General features: G+C 37.2%; 1 protein-coding gene across 2 annotated transcripts in view; it reads right to left on the reverse strand.

Annotated features, from left to right (window-relative positions):
* COL4A5 (collagen type IV alpha 5 chain) overlaps positions 1–21,868 on the reverse strand; it is a 241,377-nt gene that overhangs the window by 64,611 nt on the left and 154,898 nt on the right. For both annotated transcript variants that reach the window (XM_087859697.1, XM_087859696.1), the window contains exons 25-29: positions 21,226–21,394; positions 18,950–19,042; positions 18,753–18,857; positions 17,657–17,754; positions 16,123–16,273 (exon numbers count right to left, since the gene is read on the reverse strand). In XM_087859697.1, coding sequence (XP_087715823.1) covers positions 16,123–16,273; positions 17,657–17,754; positions 18,753–18,857; positions 18,950–19,042; positions 21,226–21,394 — 616 coding nt within the window. The remainder of the gene's footprint in view (positions 1–16,122; positions 16,274–17,656; positions 17,755–18,752; positions 18,858–18,949; positions 19,043–21,225; positions 21,395–21,868) is intronic.

Consider the following 21,868-nt stretch of genomic DNA (forward strand, 5'->3'; position numbering starts at 1 on the left):
AGGACGGCACCCGCAAAACAGCAGACTGAGACCGTGAGCCGGGTGCGCGCGCCACCAGGCATCTCGCGGAACACCGGAATCCCGGTGCACTCACTGGATCCAGACTGAGACTGGGAGCTTCCGGAGCGTGCGCAGGGCAGCTGGGGCTGGCGGCGTTAGAAACACAAAGGACAGAGACGCGCCGGCCCTGGAAGTGAGGGCTGGGACGACGGGTGTGGGGTGCACATCCCAGGATGCTGCAGGGTTGAGCAGCACCAACAGTAACAGAGTTGAAGTGGCCAGAACATTAGTGGAGAACGGGCGGCAATCCCTCTGTTCTGTGACAGAGGCTGAAATTCGGCCGCTGATGCTCTGACTCTCAGAAGAGGCACAACAGACCGCCAGGGAAAGCCACCAGAGAACAAAAGCCTGGAAATACCGGCTCAGAGAGTGCCCATCCCCATCCCCCCTCGCAGGGGACGCGGAGACTCTACCCAAACAGGGTTGCCTGAGTATCGGCATGGCAGGCCCCTCCCCCAGAACGCAGAAGGCAGGCTGAAAAATCAAGAAGCCCACAACCCGGGTGCCTGGGTGGCGCAGTCATTGAGCTCCTGTCTTCGGCTTAGGGCGTGATCCCGGCGTTCCGGAAAGGAGTCCCTCATCGGGCTCCTCCGCTGGGAGCCTGCTTCTTCCTCTCCCACTCCCCTGCTTCTGTTCCCTCTCTCGCTGGTTGGCTGCCACATAAATAAATAAATAAAATCTTTAAAGAAGAAGCCCACATCCCTAAGATCCCTATAAAACAAGGGGCACGGCCTGGGACCCAGTCAATAATTTGGGCTCTGGACAACCCCGCAACTTCTCCTCATCAGAATGATAAGAAGGAGAAGCCCCCCCCCCAGCAAAGAAAAGACAGTGAATCTGTGGCCTCTGCCACAGAAATAATGGATATGGATGTAACAAAATTATCAGAAATGGAATTCAGAGTAACGATGGTCAAAATGATGAGTAGAATTGAAAAAACTATTAACGAAAACGTTACTGAGAATATACAATCCCTAAGGACAGAAATGAGAGCGAATCTGACAGAAATTAAAAATTCTATGAGCCAAATGCAGGCAAAACTAGAGGCTCTGACGGCCAGTGTCACAGAAGCAGAGGAACGGGTTAGTGAATTGGAGGATGGGTTAATAGAGGAAAAAACCAAAATAGAAGCTGCTCTTAAAAAAATCCAAGCCCACGAATGTAGGTTACAGGAGATTACTGACTCAATGAAACAATCCAATGTTAGAATCATCGGCATCCCCGAGGGGGTGCAGAAAAACAGAGGTCTAGAAGAGATATTTGAACAAATTGTAGCTGAAAACTTCCCTAATCTAGCGAGGGAAACAAACATTCGTGTCCAAGAGGCAGAGAGGACCCCTCCCAAGCTCAACCATGACAAACCTACGCCACGTCACGTCATAGTCAAATCGCAAATATTAGATCCAAGGATACAGTATTGAAAGCGGCCAGGGCAAAGAAATCTCTCACGTACCAAGGCAAAGGCATCAGAATAACGTCAGACCTGTCTACACAGACCTGGAATGAGAGAAAGGGTTGGGGGAGCATATTTAAAGATCTTTCAGAGAAAAACATGCAGCCAAGGATCCTTTATCCAGCAAGGCTGTAATTCAGAATTGATGGAGAAATAAAGACATTTCAGAATCACCAGTCACTAACCAATTTCGTAACCACGAAACCAGCCCTACAGGAGATATTAAGGGGGGTTCTATAAAAGTAAAAAGGCCCCAAGAGTGATACAGAACAGAAAGTCACAGCCAATACAAACAAAGACTTTACTGGCAACATGGCATCATTAAATTCATATCTCTCAGTTCTTAGTGTCAATGTAAATGGTTTAAACGCTCCTGTAAAACGCCACAGGGTTGCAGATTGGATAAAAAGAAATGACACATCCATTTGCTGTCTACAAGAGACTCATTTCGAACCCAAAGATGCATTCAGACTGAGAGTAAGGGGATGGAGTACCATCTTTCACGCAAATGGACTTCAAAAGAAAGCTGGGGTAGCAATTCTCATATCAGATAAATTGGATTTCAAACTACAGACTATAGTTAGAGACGCAGAAGGGCACTATATTATTCTTAAAGGAAGTATTCAACAAGTGGATATGACAATTATAAATATATATGCCCCCAACAGGGGAACAGCAAGATACACAAGCCAACTCTTAACCAGAATAAAGAGACATATAGATAAAAATACATTAATAGTAGGGGACCTCAACACTCCACTCTCAGAAATAGACAGAACACCCTGGCAAAAACTAAGCAAAGAATCAAAGGCTTTGAATGCCATACTCGACGAATTGGACCTCATAGATATATATAGAACACTACACCCCAGAACCAAAGAATACTCATTCTATTCTAATGCCCATGGAATATTCTCAAGAATAGACCATGTTCTGGGACACAAAACAGGTCTCAACCGATACCAAAAGATTGAAATTATCCCCTGCATATTCTCAGACCACAACGCTCTGAAATTGGAACTCAACCACAAGGAAAAATTTGGAAGAAACTCAAACACTTGGAGACTAAGAACCATCCTGCTCAGGAATGACTCGATAAACCAGGAAATCAAAAATCAAATTAAACAATTTATGGAGACCAATGAGAATGAAAATACAACAGTCCAAAACCTATGGGATACTGCAAAGGCAGTCCTAAGGGGGAAATACATAGCCATCCAAGCCTCACTCAAAAGAATAGAAAAATCTAAAATGCAGTTTTTATATTCTCACCTCAGGAAGCTGGAACAGCAACAGAGGGACAGGCCTAATCCACGCACGAGGAAGCAGTTGACCAAAATTAGAGCTGAAATCAATCAAGCAGAAACCAGAAGTACAGTAGAGCAGATCAACAGGACTAGAAGCTGGTTCTTTGAGAGAATCAATAAAATTGACAGACCACTGGCAACACTTATCCAAAAGAAAAGAGAAAGGACCCAGATTATTAAAATTATGAATGAAAAAGGAGAGGTCACGACGAACACCATTGAAATTGGAAGGATTATTAGAAATTTTTATCAACAGCTATATGCCAATAAACTACGCAATCTGGAAGAGATGGAATCTTTCCTGGAAACCTATAAACTACCAAGATTGAAACCGGAAGAAATTGATTTCTTAAACAGGCCAATTAATTATGAAGAAATTGAGTCAGTGATAAACAACCTTCCAAAGAACAAAACTCCAGACCCGGAAGGTTTTCCTGGGGAATTCTACCAAACATTCAAAGAAGAAATAATACCTATTCTCCTAAAGCTATTTCAAAAAATAGAAACAGAAGGAAAGCTACGAAACTCATTCTATGAGGCCAATATTACCTTGATCCCCAAACCAGGCAAAGACCCCCTCAAAAAGGAGAATTACAGACCGATCTCCCTAATGAATATGGACGCCAAAATCCTCAACAAGATCCTGGCTAATAGAATCCAACAGTACATTAAAAGGATTATCCATCACGATCAAGTGGGATTCATACCTGGGATGCAAGTGTGGTTCAATATTCGCAAATCAATCAGCGTGATACATCATATCAACAAGAAAAGACTCAGGAACCATATGATCCTCTCAATCGATGACAAAAAAGCATTTGACAAAATACAGCATCCTTTCCTGATTAAAACCCTTCAGAGTGTAGGAATAGAAGGTACATTTCTCAATCTCATAAAAGCCATCTATGAAAAGCCTACTGCAAATATTATTCTCAATGGGGAAAAGCTGGAAGCCTTTCCCTTAAGATCAGGAACTCGACAAGGATGCCCACACTCGCCACTATTATTCAACATAGTACTAGAAGTCCTTGCAACAGCAATCAGACAACAAAAAAGGGATCAAAGGTATTCAAATAGGCAAAGAAGAAGTCAAAATGTCTCTCTTCGCAGATGACATGATAGTCTATATGGAAAACCCAAAAGAAGCCACTCTCAAACTATTAGAAGTTATAGAGCAATTCAGTACTGTGGCAGGATACAAAATCAATGCTCAGAAATCAGTTGCATTTCTATACACGAATAACGAGACTGAAGAAAGAGAAATTAGGGAATCCATCCCATTTACAATAGCACCAAAAACCATACGTTACCTTGGAATTAACTTAACCAGAGACATAAAGGACCTATAATCTAGAAACTATAAATCACTCTTGAAAAACATTGAGGAAGACATAAAAAGATGGAAAGATATTCCATGCTCATGGATCGGAAGAATTAACATAGTTAAAATGTCCATGCTACCCAGAGCAATCTACACTTTCAATGCTATCCCGATCAAAATACCGAGAACGTTTTTCAAAGAACTGGAACAAATAGTCCTTAAATTTGTATGGAACCAGAAAAGACCCCGAATCTCCAAGGAACTGTTGAAAAGGAAAAACAAAGCTGGGGGCATCACAATGCCGGATTTGAAGCTGTACTACAAAGCTGTGATCACAAAGACAGCATGGTACTGGCACAAAAACAGACACATAGACCAATGGAACAGAATAGAGAGCCCAGAAATGGACCCTCGGCTCTTTGGGCAACTAATATTTGATAAAGCAGGAAAAAACATCCGGTGGGAAAAAGACAGTCTCTTCAATAAATGGTGCTGGGAAAATTGGACAGCTACATGCAAAAGAATGAAACTTGACCACTCTCTCACACCATACACCAAAATAAACTCCAAATGGATGAAAGACCTCGATGTGAGACAGGAATCCATCAAAATTCTAGAGGAGAACATAGGCAGCAACCTCTACGACATCGGCCAAAGCAACCTTTTTCATGACACATCCCCAAAGGCAAGAGAAACAAAAGATAAAATGAATTTATGGGACTTCATCAAGATTAAAAGTTTCTGCACAGCTAAGGAAACAGTCAGAAAAACTAAGAGGCAGCCCACGGAATGGGAGAATATATTTGCAAATGACACTACAGATAAAGAACTGGTATCCAAGATCTACAAAGAACTTCTCAAACTCAATACACGAGAAACAAATAAACAAATCAAAAAATGGGCAGAAGACTTTAAAAAAAAAAAAGGGGGGCGCCTGGGTGGCGCAGTCGTTAAGCGTCTGCCTTCGGCTCAGGGCGTGATCCCGGCGTTCTGGGATCGAGTCCCACATCGGGCTCCTCCGCTGGGAGCCTGCTTCTTCCTCTCCCACTCCCCCCTGCTGTGTTCCCTCTCTCGCTGGCTGTCTCTCTGTCAAATAAATAAATAAAATCTTTAAAAAAAAATGGGCAGAAGATATGAACAGACACTTTTCCCATGAAGACATACAAATGGCTAACAGACACATGAAAAAATGTTCAAAATCATTAGCCATCAGCGAAATTCAAATCAAAACCACACTAAGATTCCACCTTATGCCAGTTAGAATGGCAAAAATAGACAAGGCAAGAAACAACAATTGTTGGAGAGGATGTGGAGAAAGGGGATCCCTCCTACATTGTTGGTGGGAATGCAAGTTGGTACAGCCACTCTGGAAAACAGTGTGGAGGTCCCTTAAAAAGTTAAAAATTGAGCTACCCTATGACCCAGCCATTGCACTACTGGGTATTTACCCCAAAGATACAGACGTAGTGAAGAGAAGGGCCATATGCACCCCAATGTTCATAGCAGCAATGTCCACAATAGCTAAATCGTGAAAGGAGCCGAGATGCCCTTCAACAGATGACTGGATTAAGAAGTTGTGGTCCATATATACAATGGAATATTACTCAGCTATCAGAAAGAACGAGTTCTCAACATTTGCTACAACATGGACGTCACTGGAGGAGATAATGCTAGGTGAAATAAGTCAAGCAGAGAAAGACAACTATCATATGATTTCTCTCCTCTATGGAACATAAGAACTAGGATGATCGGTAGGGGAAGAAAGGGATAAAGAAAGGGGGGCTAATCAGAAGGGGGAATGAAACATGAGAGACTATGGACTATGAGAAACAAACTGAGGGCCTCAGAGGGGAGGGGCGTGGGGGAATGGGATAGGCTGGTGATGGGTAGTAAGGAGGGCACGTATTGCATGGTGCACTGGGTGTTATACACAACTAATGAATCATCGAGCCTTACATCGGAAACCGGGGATGTACTGTATGGTGACTAACATAATATAATAAAAAATCATTAAAAAAAAAAAAGAAAGAAAATTTGGAACCTGAATGGAGAAACGTTTTAAGAATGCCCAATTTATTTCATGCATATTTTTCATTTTATGAATGTACAATAGTGATATATTATTAAAATCTATGCCTAAATAAATGTAAAACAACTTTTGATAAGATTAAAATTTAAAAACTAAAAAAAAAAAGATATGTAAGATACATACATAGTTCCATCAAAACAAAAGGCTTCTTGTACCTGGTTGTAGTCAACCCCTCTCCACACCCTAATTCCCCATCAACTGCTCTTCTGTTTTATCTTACAGTTTTTCCTTTTTCAGAATGGCATATAAATGCAATTATACAGTATGTAGCCTTTTGAGAATGTCTCTTTTGCCCAACATAATGCATTCAGATTCATCCAAGTTGCTGTAACTATCAATAGTTTGTTATTTTTTATTGCTGAATAGTATTCCATTATGCCAACATGCCATAATTTGTTCATCTATTCACCAGCTGAAGGACAAACGGACTATTTCCAATTCTTGGTCATTATGAACAAAGTTGCTATGAACACTGATCTATAGGTTTTTGCATGAAGTTTCACATTTTTCCTGGATAAATAACTAGGAGTAGGATTGCTGGGTCATGTGGTAAGGGTATGTTTATAGAAATTACCAAACTGTTTTTCTTTCTTTTTAAAGTTATTATTTAAATTCCATTGGTTAACCTACAATGTAATATCAGTTTCAGGTGACAATACAGTGATTCAACACTTCCCTACGACACTTGGTTCTCATCACAAGAGCACTCCTTAGTCCTCATCACCTATTTTACTGATCCCCTCTCCCACCTGCCCTCCAGTAACCATGTTTGTTCTCTATAGCTAAGAGTTTGTTTCTTGATTTGCCTCTCTTTTTAATCCCCACTATGTTCCTTCATTTTGTTTCTTAAATTCCACATGAGTGAAGTAATATGGTATTTGTCTTTCTCTGCCTGACATACTTAGCTTAGCATAATACTCTGTAACTCCATCCATGTCATTGCAAATGTCAAGATTTCATTCTTTTTGATGGCTGAGTAATATTTCTGTGTGTGTGTGTGTGTGTGTGTGTGTGTGTGTGTGTACACGTATCCTCTTCTTTATTCATCAGTCAATGGACACTAGGGCTGTTTCCATAATTTGGCTATTGTAGATAATGCTGCTATAAACACTGGGGGTGCATGTATCTCTTGGAATTAGTATTTTTGTATTCTTTGGGTAAATACCTAGTAGTGTAATTGCTGGATCATAAGATAGTTCTATTTTTAACCTTTTGAGGAACTTTCATACTGTTTTCCACAGTGGCTACACCAGTTTGCATTCCCATCAGCATCTGTGTGTTCCCTTTCTCCACATCCTCACCAACACCTGTTGTTTCTTGTGTTGTTGATTTTAGCCATTCTGACAGGTGATATGTCATTGTAGTTTTGATTTGTACTTCTCTGATGATGAATGATGTTGAGCATTTTTTCATGTGCCTGGTGGCCATCTATATGTCTTCTTTGGAAAAATGTCTATTCGTGTCTTCTACCCATTTCTTAATTGGATCATATATTTTTTGAGTGTTGAGTTGTATAAGTTCTTTATATATTTTGGATACTAACCTTTTATCCGATATGCCATTTGCAAATATTTTCTCCCAAACTCTTTTTCAAAGTGGCTTTACCATTTGGATTCTAACTAGTAACATATGAGAGTTCTAGTTACTCTGCATCTTTGGCAGCACTTGGTATTGTCAGTTTTCCTTCTTTTTTGAAGGCTATTCTGACAGGATAAGACATGCTATCCTGTAGTTTTGACTTGCATTTCCTTGACTGATTATATTGAGAACCTTTATATGTACTTACTAGCTATTCAGATATCTTCTTTGGTAAAGTATCTGTTCAGATCTTGGGCCCGTATTTCCAAATTTAAATTTGGTTGTTTCCTTATTATTGACTTTTGAGAATTTTTTAAAAAAAGATTTCATTTATTTATTTGAGAGAAAGAGAGAGAGAGAGCAAGAGTGTAGCAGAGGGAAAGGGAGAGGGAGCGGGGAAGAAAGAGGGAGAAGCAGGCTCTCCAGTGAGCAGGGAGCCTGATGTGGGGCTCAATTCCAGGACCCTGGGATCATGACCTGAGCTGAAGGCAGATGCTTAATCAACTGAGTCACCCAGGTGCCCCAACTTTTGAGAATTATTTACATATTCTGACTATAAGAACTTTTTGTCAGATAAATAATATAAAAGTACATTTCATTCTAGTGAGGTCCAATTTATCAATTTTTAAACGTATTTTTGTTTTGGTGTTTTATCTAACAACTCTGCCCAACCTACAATCACAAAGATTTTCTTCTATGCTTTCATCTAAAACAAGGGATGATTAAAGTACTACCCACGGGCTAAATCTGGACTATAGGCATGTTTTTGAAATGCCTGTGAGCGAAGAATGGTTTCTACATTATTAAAGGCTGTTAAAAAAAGAAAAAAAAAGATCATATGACAGAAACCATAGGTGGCCCATAAAAACTAAAATATTTACTATCGGGCCCTATGTTTGCCTGCCTCTGTTCCAAAGTTTTTTTGTTTTGTTTTTGTTTTTTTTTTAATCATTTTTTAGGTCTATGATCCATTCTGAGTTAATTTCTGTACAAGATGTGAAGCATGGTTTTGGGTTTGTCTTCTTTTTTGTTTTTACACATGGATGACCAGTTTAGCACCTTTTTTTTTCTTTTTTAGAATGTGTATGTGCAGGGGTGGCGAGGAGGAGCAGAGGGAGAGCGAGAATCTCAAGCCGACTCCCTGCTGAGCATGGAGTCCAGTGCAGGGCTCGATCTCACGACCCTGAGATCATGACCTGAGCTGAAGCCAAGAGTTGGACGCTCAACCGACTGAGCCACCCAGGCGCCCCTAGCACCATTTGTTGAAAAGACTTATTCTATTGAAATTGCCTTGCACCTTTGTCAAAAATCAAATTGTATAGGTCTATTCTTGGGCTCCCTATTATGTTCCATTGATCTATATGTGTCTATCATTTCACATATACCACACTATTTTAATCACTGTGGCTTTACATTAAGCTTGAACTTAAGTACTATGAATCCTCCAACTCTGTACTCTTTCTCAAATTATTTTGGCTATTCTAGGTCCTTTCCCTTTCTAAATAAATTTTTGAATATGAAACTACTGCAGAGTTTTGCTAGGGAACATGCTCAATCTATGAATAAACCTGGAGAAAACTGTTATCTTAACAATATTGAGCCTTCCAACTCATGATCACAAAATATCTTCCCATTTATCTGGATGTTTGATTTCTGTCATAAGTGTTTTATACCTTTCCACATACAGATCCCGTACTTATTTTGTTAGAACTATACCTAAGTACTTCATGTTATTTGATGTTATTTTAAATAATACTGTTTTTGTCTAATTTTCATTTAGTTGTTAGTTGCTAACAGAAATACAATTTACTTTTGTATATTTGCCTTGTATCCTATGACCCTACTAAATCAATTCTTAGTTCTAGGAATTTTTTTTGTAGAAATTTTCTTTGTAGAAAATCAAGTCATCTATAAAGACAGTTTTATTTCTGCCTTTCCAATCTGTATGCTTTTTACTTCTTTTGGGGAGGAAATTCTGCAATGAGTTTTTTTTTTTATTTGAACATAGTTAACACACAATGTTACATTAGTTCCAGGTGTGCAACATAGTGATTCAACTTCTCTATATGTTATACTATGTTCACCACAAGTGTAGCTATCATCTGTCATCATATTATTTCTATTTCTTGCCTTATAGCATTTCATTGCTTTATAGGACTTACAGTATAATAATGAAAAGAAGTGGTAAGAAGGGACATCTTTGTGCTATTTCACATATTCAGGGAACAGTAGTCAGTCTTTCACTACTAAATATAATGTATAAAATTTTTTGTAAATGTTATCATGCTAAGGAAGTTCTCTTTTATTCCTAATTTTGTGAGAGTACTTTTTCAGAATAAATGTTGAATTCTGCCAAATGATTTTCAGCATCTATTAAGATGTTAATATAGTTGTTTTTTTCTTCAGACTGTTGATAAAGCAAATTACACTGATTTTCAAATCAGCCTTATATTCTGAGGATAAACCTTGCTTGGTGTAGCATATAACCTTTTTTATATATTGTTGAATTTGATTTGCTAATATTTCCTTGAGACTTTATATATATATGCTCCTGAGAGGTATTGGTCCAGAACTTTCTTTTCTTATAATGTCATTACCTATTTTTTGTTTTGGCCTCATACAATTGTTGGGAAACAATCTATCCACTTCTATTTTTGGAGAGAGATTGTGTGGAGATCGTGTTATTGTTCCTTTAAATGTTTGTTTGAATTTACCAATGATGCCATCTGGATCTATATAGTTTTCTTTCTTGGTAGGATTTTAATTACATACTAAATTTCTTTATCTATTTCTATTTAGGATTATCTATTTCTTCTCCAGTGAGCTTCAGTAGTTTGTATCTTTTAAGAAACTCATCCATTTCATCTAAGCTGTCAAATTTATAGGCATACAGCTGTTTGTCATACTCCCCTGTTATTCTTTTAATGTCTGTAGGGTCTGTAATGATGTCCCCCCTTTCATTACTAATAATGGTAACATAGGTCTTTTCCCTTTTCTTGGCTGTCCTGGCTAGAGGTATATCTATTTCATCAATCTTTTCAAAGAACCTCATTTGGTCTCATAAAATTTTTCCATTGTTTTTCAGTTTTCAATTTCATTGATATCTGCTCTTATTGATATTTTCCTCTATCTTCTGATTGTCTTTTAATTTTACATTCCTTGTCTAACTTCTTAAGGTGAAAAACTAGATAATTGATTTTGATTGTTTTTTTCTAATAAAAGCTTTTCATATATGAATTTTCTTCTAATCACTTCTTTATCTGCATCCTACAAATTTGATATGTTTTATCTTCATTTTTATTAAATTCAAAATACTTTCTAGTTTCCCTGGTGATTTCCCTTTTGATTCATGGGTTATTTAAAGTGTTTTGGTTATTTATTTATTTGAGACCATTTACTCAATACTCCCTCTTCCTGATATTGATAACTCAGTATCAATTTACTCAATACTAACTTTTAAGGATCTATTCTTCCCCTACTAATTGATGACATTTCTGTGAAATGTCAAGTTGCTGTATACACATGAGTGTGTGTGTGTGTGTGTGTGTGTGTGTGTTCTGCATATACATGTTTTTTAACTCTGCTATATTGGTCTACTTGTCTGTTCCAGCACTGGTTCATAATGCTGTAATTACAAAGATACTGAAATATATTTTAGTATATGTTTGGTAAATGTTAAGTTCCAGAATCAGTTATGTCAAGTGCTTCCAAAAAACTCCTACTTGAATTCTCATTGAAAATGCATTATATTTAGGCAAATTTGGAAAGAGCTGATATCGTTCAGCCTTCCCATGCACACATATGATTCATCAACCAATTAATTTTACTGTTTTTCAAGTTATTAATAATAGAGTTTTAATTTTTCCACAAATACATTAGGCATATTTTATTAATTTCTGGATATAACATAGATTTTTTGCAAATTATATTTTTTTCAGTATTTCTGAAATGTGCCATTCTCTGTGTCACAATACTTTTTTGCATGTTATTCCTGCTACCTGGAACATCCTTCTAGGATAGAGCTCAATTTTCACCTCCCACAGTAGCCTCCCAAAGTACCTTAGATGAAGCCCTGAACAAAAGTAACATATGAGGCAAACTGAATGTTTCCAAAGTCATCTTCTTTTTTCTTTTTTGTTTAATGTGACTCTAATGTTGAGTCTTAAGCACATCTTCATCCTCATATCATTCTTTCCTGATGGGTATTAGCCTAATTAATTTATTATTGGTCACTATTTTGCTTTCAAAGTGCTCTATCAATCTCTCCTATTAGGAAAGATTACTAGGTTCTAATGCCCAGCCACTGGTATAAGTGTGTCTGGTAGGTGAACTTTATTGTGAGCAGCTTACTGAGTTCTGACTGTGGTTTAGTGACTCAAAATATTAGTGACACATTTTCACAAAAGTTTCAGATGAAATAACCACTATCATAGTGATACCACCTAGATTTTCTTACAGTAGTCAGAGAACAGACTCTATGCCTTTGTGTTCCTAGTGACTCAAGCAGTACCTGGTACAGAATAAGAACATAATGTTTGAGGAATGAAGGAATTACATGGCAGGATATCCTAAATTCTTTTTCTTCTACCACCTTAAGAACTGTACTGGGGCTTTAATATTTGAGAATGATTCTTATTAGGATATGGGGATCCTATACTTCCTTTCAAAGATTAGGAAAATAAATGCCTATTAAGACACTAATGTTGAAAATAGGCTTTGGGGACACCTGGGTGGCTCAGTTGGTTAAGCGTTTGCCTTCAGTTCAGGTTGTGATCCCAGGGTCCTGAGACCGAGTCCCTCATTGGGCTCCTTGCCCAAAAGGGAGCCTGCTTCTCCCTCTGCCTGCCACTCCCCCTGCTTGTATGCTCTCTCTTGCTCACTCGCTCTTTGGCAAATAAATAAATAAAGTCTTAAAAAAAATAAAATAGGCTTCAACCCATTTCTTCCTAACCCATGTCAAGGACATTTTAATAAACAAAGTATCACGAGTGAGCAATTTCCATATAGAGACTGTTTGCCACATAGCTTATCATTTGGAATGTCTCTATCTGCAATTTTTGGGGTCATGTGTCTAAGCTGGGGTAGATAATTGGTGGGAAACACAACGTGTAACCTTGAGTGTTACAGTTTACAGCTGGCCAGAACTGTTTACTTGAAGACAGATAGGTATTTTTAAAAGAACTTATCTAAGAAGAATTTGTATTGGGCTAGTGTGGGGCTTTTGCTGGCAGAATCTAGGCTGGCTAAATTGGGTTATGATGTCATATTGCTTTAATGGGAATCAATCCAACATGCTTTAGGAGTACAGAGCTGTTCAGATTATTCTCTGGGGGTCAAAATATTGACCAGGAAAGTCCCATTCCTTGCAAACCAGTAAGGAAAAAACAATTGTCAAACCAGCAAGGCTAATTCTATTCCTTTTTTTTTTTTTAAAGATTTTATTTATTTATTTGACAGAGATAGAGACAGCCAGCGAGAGAGGGAACACAAGCAGGGGGAGTGGGATAGGAAGAAGCAGGCTCATAGCGGAGGAGCCTGATGTGGGGCTCGATCCCAGAACGCCGGGATCACGCCCTGAGCCGAAGGCAGACGCTTAACCACTGTGCCACCCAGGCGCCCCCTAATTCTATTCCTATCTGTAATTAGGGAAATCAGATTTAAGGGGGTAGAAAAAACCAATGGAGAACTGAGCAAGGGACATGAGCAGTTCACAGGAAAAATATGTCCCTTAAGCATATGAAAAGATGTTCAATTTTATTCATAATGATGGAAATACAAATTTAAACTACCCTGAGAATAAAGGCAAAGGATATAGTATATCCAAAGAAATATTTTAAAAGAACAAACTTGGAGGACTTACATTACCTGACATCAAGTCTTATTATAAAGCTACAGTAATATAAACAGTTGGTACTGTCTTAAGGATAGTAAAATAGATAAGTAGATATTAGATAAGTAGAATTGACAGCACAAAATAGACCTACACATATATATAGCCATCTGATTTCTGACACAGATGCCAAAGTAATCCAATGGGAGGGAACTATTTTGAACAAATAATGTTTAATAAAATTACTGGAGGTGGATGATAGTCTTAAACATAAATGCTAAAATTATAAAATTTATAAAATAAAACAGAATATCTTTGTAACTTTATATAAAGAACAGATAAATGAAACATCAATAACTAAAACTTTCATTCATTAAAATACACTGATAAAAAATGAATAGGCAAACCAGATAGGGATAAAGTACTCATAAACATATATTTCACAAAAGATCAGTATACAGAATATATAAAGATCACTTCCAGCTTAACAATTAAAACAGAAACAACCTATATTTTAAAATGGGAAAAATATTCGAACGTGTAAATAATCCACCAGTACATGTAAAAGAGCTCAACATCATTAGTCATCAGGGAAATGAAAACTAAGACCAAAATATGTTACCAACACACCTACAAAACTCAAAAATGAAAAGACTGATTAACACCAAATGTTGGAGAGAATGTGGAACAACTGAAACTTTCATACCATATTGGTATGAGTTTAAAATGGTACAAGCATTTTGGAAAAAGGTCTAGTAGCTTCTCATGTAATTAACATACACCTACCTTATGACCAACAATTCTACTCTTAGGTATTTAACCAAGCAAAATGAAAGCACATATCCACAAAAGGATTTGTGAAAGAATGTTCATAACAGCTTCACTCATAATAGCCAAAAACTTAACATAGTCCAGGTGTCCATCAACAGAGAATGGGTAAACAAGCTTTGGTATATTTATACAATGAAATACTCAATAACAACAAATAAAAACTCTTAATAAACACAACAACGTGAATGGACCTCAAAAACAATATCCTGAGTGAAAGAAGCCTTACAAAGAATGTACCCTCTGTGTGATTCCATATGGGGTTTTAGAACAGGTAGAATTAATTTGCAAGGAAAATTCATAACTGTACAGTTGCCACTGTGGATGTTGCTGTGTGGACTGAGAAAAGGAGCAAAAGGGAAAGTTCTGGGATTATATCTTGATAGGGGTTTAGTTACACAGGTGCATGCATTTGTCAAAATCCAGCAAATGCCTCTGTAAGATAGATGCATCTTACTTAATGTGAATGTTATGCCAAAAGGAAAAAAAATCATAGAATTATAGTTACAATATACATGCTAAAATATTTAGGGAAAAGTGTACTGCTGTTACAATTTACTGTGAAATGCATCAAAAAATAAGTCAATTTTTTAAAGAAAGGGATGAATTGATATGTGACAAGTCATGTATAGTAAAATGAGGATAATAGAATATCAATAATGGGTATATAGTAATCACTGAAATTTTTTTCTACTTTGCTGTTTATATGAAATTTAAAAAAATAAAATGTTGGCAGAGATAAAATGTTAACTGTGGAATCTTGATGCCACGTGGATATAGGAGTTTTCACTGCACAGTTTTTAATTTTCTGTGTGTTTGAAAATTTTCACAATAAAATGTTTAAAAAACTATACTGATACCTACTTCTATCAGATTGGCAAAAATTAAAGTTTATCAACATATTCACTTAGCAAGACTGTGGAGAAACAAGTACACTCTTTGCTGGTAGGAGTGTATGGTGCAAACAGAGAGTAATCTGACAATATCTAGAGATGCATTTAGCCTTTAATTCAGAAAATCTATTTTCATTACTCTATTCTACTATTACACTTGTACACATATGAAATAACATGCATGCAAGACAATTCACTGTGACATTATTTCTAATAAGAAAAGATTGTCAAAAACCCAATCTAGCGACTAGCAACTGGTAGAATAAGCTATGGTAAACCCAAGCAATTTAATACTAGGTAGCTATTTTTTAAAAATCAAGATTTCGATGTACTGACATAAGGTGATCTCTAGGATATAAAATTAAGTAAAATAATTAATGTGCAAAAAGTCAAAAGGTAGTACTCTATTTTTTCAGAAAGTTAGGAAATACAAATATATATTTTTATTGGCTTATATTTGTATGAAGGAACACTAGAAGGATAAATAACTCAAAAACTGGCTACATATGGGATGGGGAAAGCAGAGTGGATGGAGAGGGGGTAAAAGGAAGACTTCTCAGTGCTACTTTTATACATATATGATTGAATCATCTATTCAATGAAATAAAATGCAAAAAACATCAATGAAAGATAAAAGAAAAGCAGTGACAGAGTGGGAGCATAGGCTTTCAGTTAATTGGACCTATCACCCACAAACTTCCCCAACAGTTTCAATTTCTATAAAAGTTAAAAGCAAATTGAAAAGTAGCAATAATTTCTATACCTTTTGGTCCAGGGAGCCCATCCAAGCCAGTGCGTCCTGGAAGACCTGGAGGTCCTGGGAAACCACGATCCCCTTTTGGACCAAGTGTTCCTTTGAAACCTGGGAGTCCTGGGGGTCCAGGTGGCCCAGGCAGCCCAAGTCCAGGTTCTCCCTTTAGCATACACATGAGAAAACACAACAAAACCTCCCATGATTTTCTTGGTGTTTATTGTTTACCATGGAGAATTTAAAGCAGAAATTACAAGTTAATACCTTTTTTTCCCTATGGGGGAGGGAATAGAATAACTAAATGAAAAATAATTGGCATACTGGAGAGAACATCTGGAAGGATGAGAAACAAATTAAAGGATTTGGTTTCAGGACAAGAAAGAGATAACTGAGAGAGCATGAGATTAAAGAACCCAAGTGACGAAATGTGATTACAGACTGAGTATTAGATAATTATCTTAAATTTGACCAAGTGTGATAATGACAATGTGGTTTTTGTATGAAATGTCCATTTATTTTGAGATGAATACTGAAGTATTTATAGGTGAAATAATATGATTTTGAGATTTGAGTTAAAATATTTTGGCAAAGATAAAAGGAATAGATGAAGCAAATATAATGAAATCTTGATCATTTGGAATCTGAGTAATGGATATATGAAATTTCACTGTATTATTCTTTTTACTTTGGTGTTCATTTGAAAGGTTCATAATAAAATAAGAACAATTAGACAATAGAGAAGTGGTTTCTCATGAGAGCTGGGGTCATGGTCAGTTGTTCTTCCCATGGAAGAAATAGCAATGATGTAAACACAAAAAGTTTAAATTAATTAAATACAGAGAAAATACAGAAACAGTCAGGATAATTATACACCACAGCAGTTTGGTGAAGGTTGACTAAGGAGAATTTTAGATTAGCTAAGATATAATAAAAAGAATGGAAAGTAACTCAAACACAGTATTTATTATTATTATTATTATTATTATTATTATTATTATTATTATTATTATATTACCATTATTACTAAGCTAATAACAGTGGCTTGCATTATGTATGTGGGATGGAATTGAGACTGGAAAACAGTATGGGAAGTTCTTGACATGCTATTCAACAAATCTTCACACAGGCATGGACAGATGTTAAATGGTATGCTGATACTACAGAGAAGTACAGGGGGAGCTGATGATTGTATTTTCTCATCTAATCTCATTTCATCAGATAACCTTTCACTCTAAAACAGTTTCAGAAACTTTCTGTTTGCTTCAAATATGACCTCTTGGACAACAAAAGACTGACTGTTTTGGGTTAAACATGGGGCTTGAAGTCATGACCTGAGATCAAGACCTGAGCTGAGATCAAGAGTTAGACGCTTAACTGACTGAGCCACCTAGGCGCCCCAGGTTAAATATTTTTAAGTGAAAATATAATCAGCTAACTTTATTTATATAGTGAAGGCTTGGGATAATAATGTCTATATCAAATCAGAGAGTTAGGGCTAATAGGAGAAATATGAAAAGTGGAAAGAATAAATTAAAATATGCCAGACCTTCTGTCCTGGAAAGCCTGGTGGCCCAGAAGGCCCTTCTAGACCAATTCTTCCAGGTGTCCCAGGTGCTCCTGGCGGTCCTGGAATTCCAGGAAAACCTGTGAAATGATTAGTCATTTTTTAATCTCCAAAGAGAAGACACTTTAAGAAAGATACCCAAACTTCCAAACCCACATTTTTACCCTGTCCAATCATGCATAGTGACTACAGTGAGATGTCAAAAGTACACTGATATTCTACATGACTACTCAGGATCAAGCTTTATGAATACTTAATATTCCCTGGATCAATCACATTATGGTCCTGCCATTTTCATATAGAGCTAATGTGTATGGAAGATATACTCCTCTAAAGGAAAATGAGAGTTAGTACTAATGAGATAGAACTAAACATAAGGAACGATTCCCACACAAACATGCAGAAAACTTCTATTCTGCTTATATCTGGATATAGTATGATAAAAGGCCTACCATAAAATTCTGGAAATGAGCGAGAAACAATTATAAATATTATACACAAGTATACACATAAAGTCAAATCTGACTCTTTTGAAGTCATTTAGTATAAATGAGTAAGGCCATGTTTAAGTACTGTTCTCAGACCAATGTGCATGCTTGCCATTCATGAGAATAAATTCTAGGAGAAAAAAAGCAGAACTGAAGCAATAGGCCTAAAAACTTTCAGTAAATCAAGAGAATATGATTTAGGATAAAACATTACTTGGATACATATGTGTAATAAATATGTTTTCTGCTTAATACAATCCATTCATTCAACAAGTATCTACTGAGTGCTTACTATGTGCCAGGAACTTTTCTAAGCCCTGAAAATACAATGGTGAACACAAAAGACAATAATTCTGTAATTTTAAAAGCTTATATATCATTTTTACATATCTATGATTTAGATGTTTTCTTGTCTGGACTGTTTTAGATAAAGACAATAAAATTATATTGCATACATGCTGTGACTTTTCACTTACATTATTTATGGCACCTAGAAAAGAGGCACAGTTAACGTATTTTATTTGTTGAGGGAACTATATCAAAGAATAATGTCATACTAACTAGTCTGCCTGCTGCCCAGTGCTACATACCTTTGGGACCAGGTGGTCCAGGAAGCCCAATTCCAGGGATACCTGGTTCTCCTTTACTACCAGGTATTCCTGGCAAGCCTGGCTGGCCGGGAAGTCCAGGGTCACCTATGGAGAAACAGCAGTTTTTTGAAAGGGATACTTTGAAAGAAAGAAGCCAGTAAGTGTTAAAGACATGGCCAAATAAATTCCTCACATACCTGGAAGACCTACTTCACCATCTCTGCCTGGGTTACCAGGCAGGCCAGGCTTCCCTGGCTGGGTTATGGTCTGACCTGGATCACCTTTAGGACCTTAGAACAAGAGGGAATAAACACTGAATGAGAAGTGTTCACTTGACTAAAGATCTCCTTTAATTAGAAGCAAAACAAGAGAGTATCTATAATCTTTTGAAAATCCACACTAACAAGAACCCACAAGAAAAATAACCCCATATTATATATTCAAGGAATATACCAAACAGAAGGATAAACTTTCAAAAAAGTAGATGACAGTTTTAAGAGCTTCCAGGATTGAAGATGGCATCTATAAAAATATTTTTAAATGCAGGTCAAAAGAGCCTAACAAAACTCAAACTGCAGTAAACGAGAAATATTCTTTTTGGTTAACTAATGGTTTTATGTGTGTGAAGTCCAAGTATACCTACTTCTCATTAATTAAAATAAGGACTTGAAATAGGCTCAGGACAAAGGTGGATCTCTAAAACCTGACATAAAAAGCACTAACCATGAGAGAAAAGATTGATACATTTCATTACATTCAAATTGATTTCTGTTGATTAAAGATACCATATAGAGAGTGAAAATGGCAAGCCATAGTGAGAAAATTTTGCAGAATAGATAACTAATACACAGAATATATATATTTAAAAAATCCTAAATCAGTAAGAAAAAGAAACAATCCAGTAGAAAAATGGTCGAAAAAACACTTGAATGGGAATTTCAGAAATGGAAATTGAAACAGTCAATAAACATATGAAAAGGTGCTAAACTTTAATCAGGGGAATGTAAAATAAAACTGTCATGAGATACATCACACTCAGCAAAGTGACAAAAATGTAAAAAGTCTGACCATACAAAATGTTTATGAGGATGTAGAACAACAAGAAATCTCCAATACTGCTGATGAAATTGGCACAATTGCTTTGAACATTATCTAGTAAAGCTGAAGATGCATTTATTCTATGCTTTGAGCATGCTCATCTTACATATATACCCTAGCCCAGGGATTAGCAAAGTTTTTCTTTTTTTTTTTTAAAGATTTTATTTATTTATTTGACAGAGAGAGAGAGACAGCCAGCGAGAGAGGCAACACAAGCAGGGGGAGTGGGAAAGGAAGAAGCAGGCTCCCAGCGGAGCAGGGAGCCCAATGCGGGGCTTGATCCCAGAACCCTGGGATCACGCCCTGAGCCGAAGGCAGACGCTTAACGACTGAGCCACCCAGGTGCCCCTGGCAAAATTTTTCTGTAAAGGACCAGACAGTAAAAACTTTAGGCTTTGTGGGCCATATGGTCTCAGTAGCAAGTATTCAACTCTGCAAAATGTTGAGTCTATGTGTAGGAGTGCAAAAGCAACCACAGACAATAGTGAATAGGTGCAGATGTGTTCAAATAAGTTTCATTTATGACAAGTAGCAGGCCAGATTTGAATGCTGTGCCGTAGTTTGTTGACCTTGCCTCAGAGAAGTATGTGCACACGTACACCAGAATATATATATACAAGGATGCACACAGAAACATTCATAATACACCTGAACTATAAATAACCCCACTGTCCATCAACAATAGAATGGATAAATCAACTGTCACACACACACACACACACACACACACACACACTCTCTTTCTCTCTCTCTCATACACACACACACACACACACACACACACACAATGGGATACTATACAGCAATGAAAATGAATGTACTCTAGCTATACACAAAGTCAATATAAAGAATACTTACCATATGATTCCATTATTATGAAGTTCAGAAAGAAGCATAATTAAAGTACTTTGTTTAGGGATCCATATCTAGGTGATAAAACTAGGGGGCAAATGGAAGGAAATTATGCTTCCTTCAGGACAGTAGTTACGTCTGGAGAAATGGAAGGGGATTATGATCAGAAAAGGACAGAGAGAGGAAGATAGGGGTTTCTAGGATGATGGCAATCTTCTCTTTGTTGACATGTGTGGTAGGTACATGTGTTTCCATTATAATTGTTAAACTTTATGTACCATGTACTTAAAAACAACAAACAACAATAACAATGAAGACAGTCAGAAGAAATTTAAAGAGGGGATCTCCCCCCCTTTAGAGAAAACACATACACTGTGCTCCCTTGCTAAGGAGCTCTGAAAAGCCCAAATATAATGGCCAGGGAAGCAAATCTCTCATTAAAGGAAGCCAAGAATAGCCAAAAGATAATCCATCTCTGCTTTTAAGCGCCAAATTAAAAACAAAATAACCATAGTAAACTCACCTGGTATTCCTGGCTGGCCTGGATTTCCTGCCACACCTTGTATGCCTTTTTCACCTACCGGGCCTGGAGGGCCAAAACCCACAGGGCCCATAGGCCCCCTATTCCCTGGGAGACCTGGCAAGCCTGGATTCCCAGGGGGACCTCTTTCACCCTTAAAAGCAATTCCACCCTGAAAAGGGAAAAAATTAATACAGAAACATATAGATACAGGTTGGTATGTTGGTATTACTGAATACAACTAAAGAAATGATACAGCCATAAGTAGTTCTTCTTAAAAGCAGTATAAGTGTATGTTATCAAGGGATGGGATGTGTGATCATTCCACTTATTCATTAATTCCTTCAACAAATATTTTTTAGCTCCTACTATGTGTCAGAGGCTGGTGATACAGCAAAGAACAATAATAGGCAAAAATCTCTGCCTTCATAAAGCTTACATTCTAGCAATAAGTCAAGAAGTTTGTAGTCTAGGTAACAAATGGCCATCAACTCACACTAACCTCTAAATTTACTATATATAAAACCAAATTACACTTCTGTTCTCAGGTCCAAATAAACCCAAAGATATGTAGTATAAGAGAAGGGGAACGTTACACTGACCCATAAGCATCTTAACCTCCCGCCCACCTATTCACAGCCAATAT

Source organism: Ursus americanus, chromosome X (genome assembly GCF_024610735.1).
Source record: "Ursus americanus isolate L20-20 chromosome X, mUrsAme1.1.p, whole genome shotgun sequence".
Classification (NCBI taxonomy): domain Eukaryota; kingdom Metazoa; phylum Chordata; class Mammalia; order Carnivora; family Ursidae; genus Ursus; species Ursus americanus.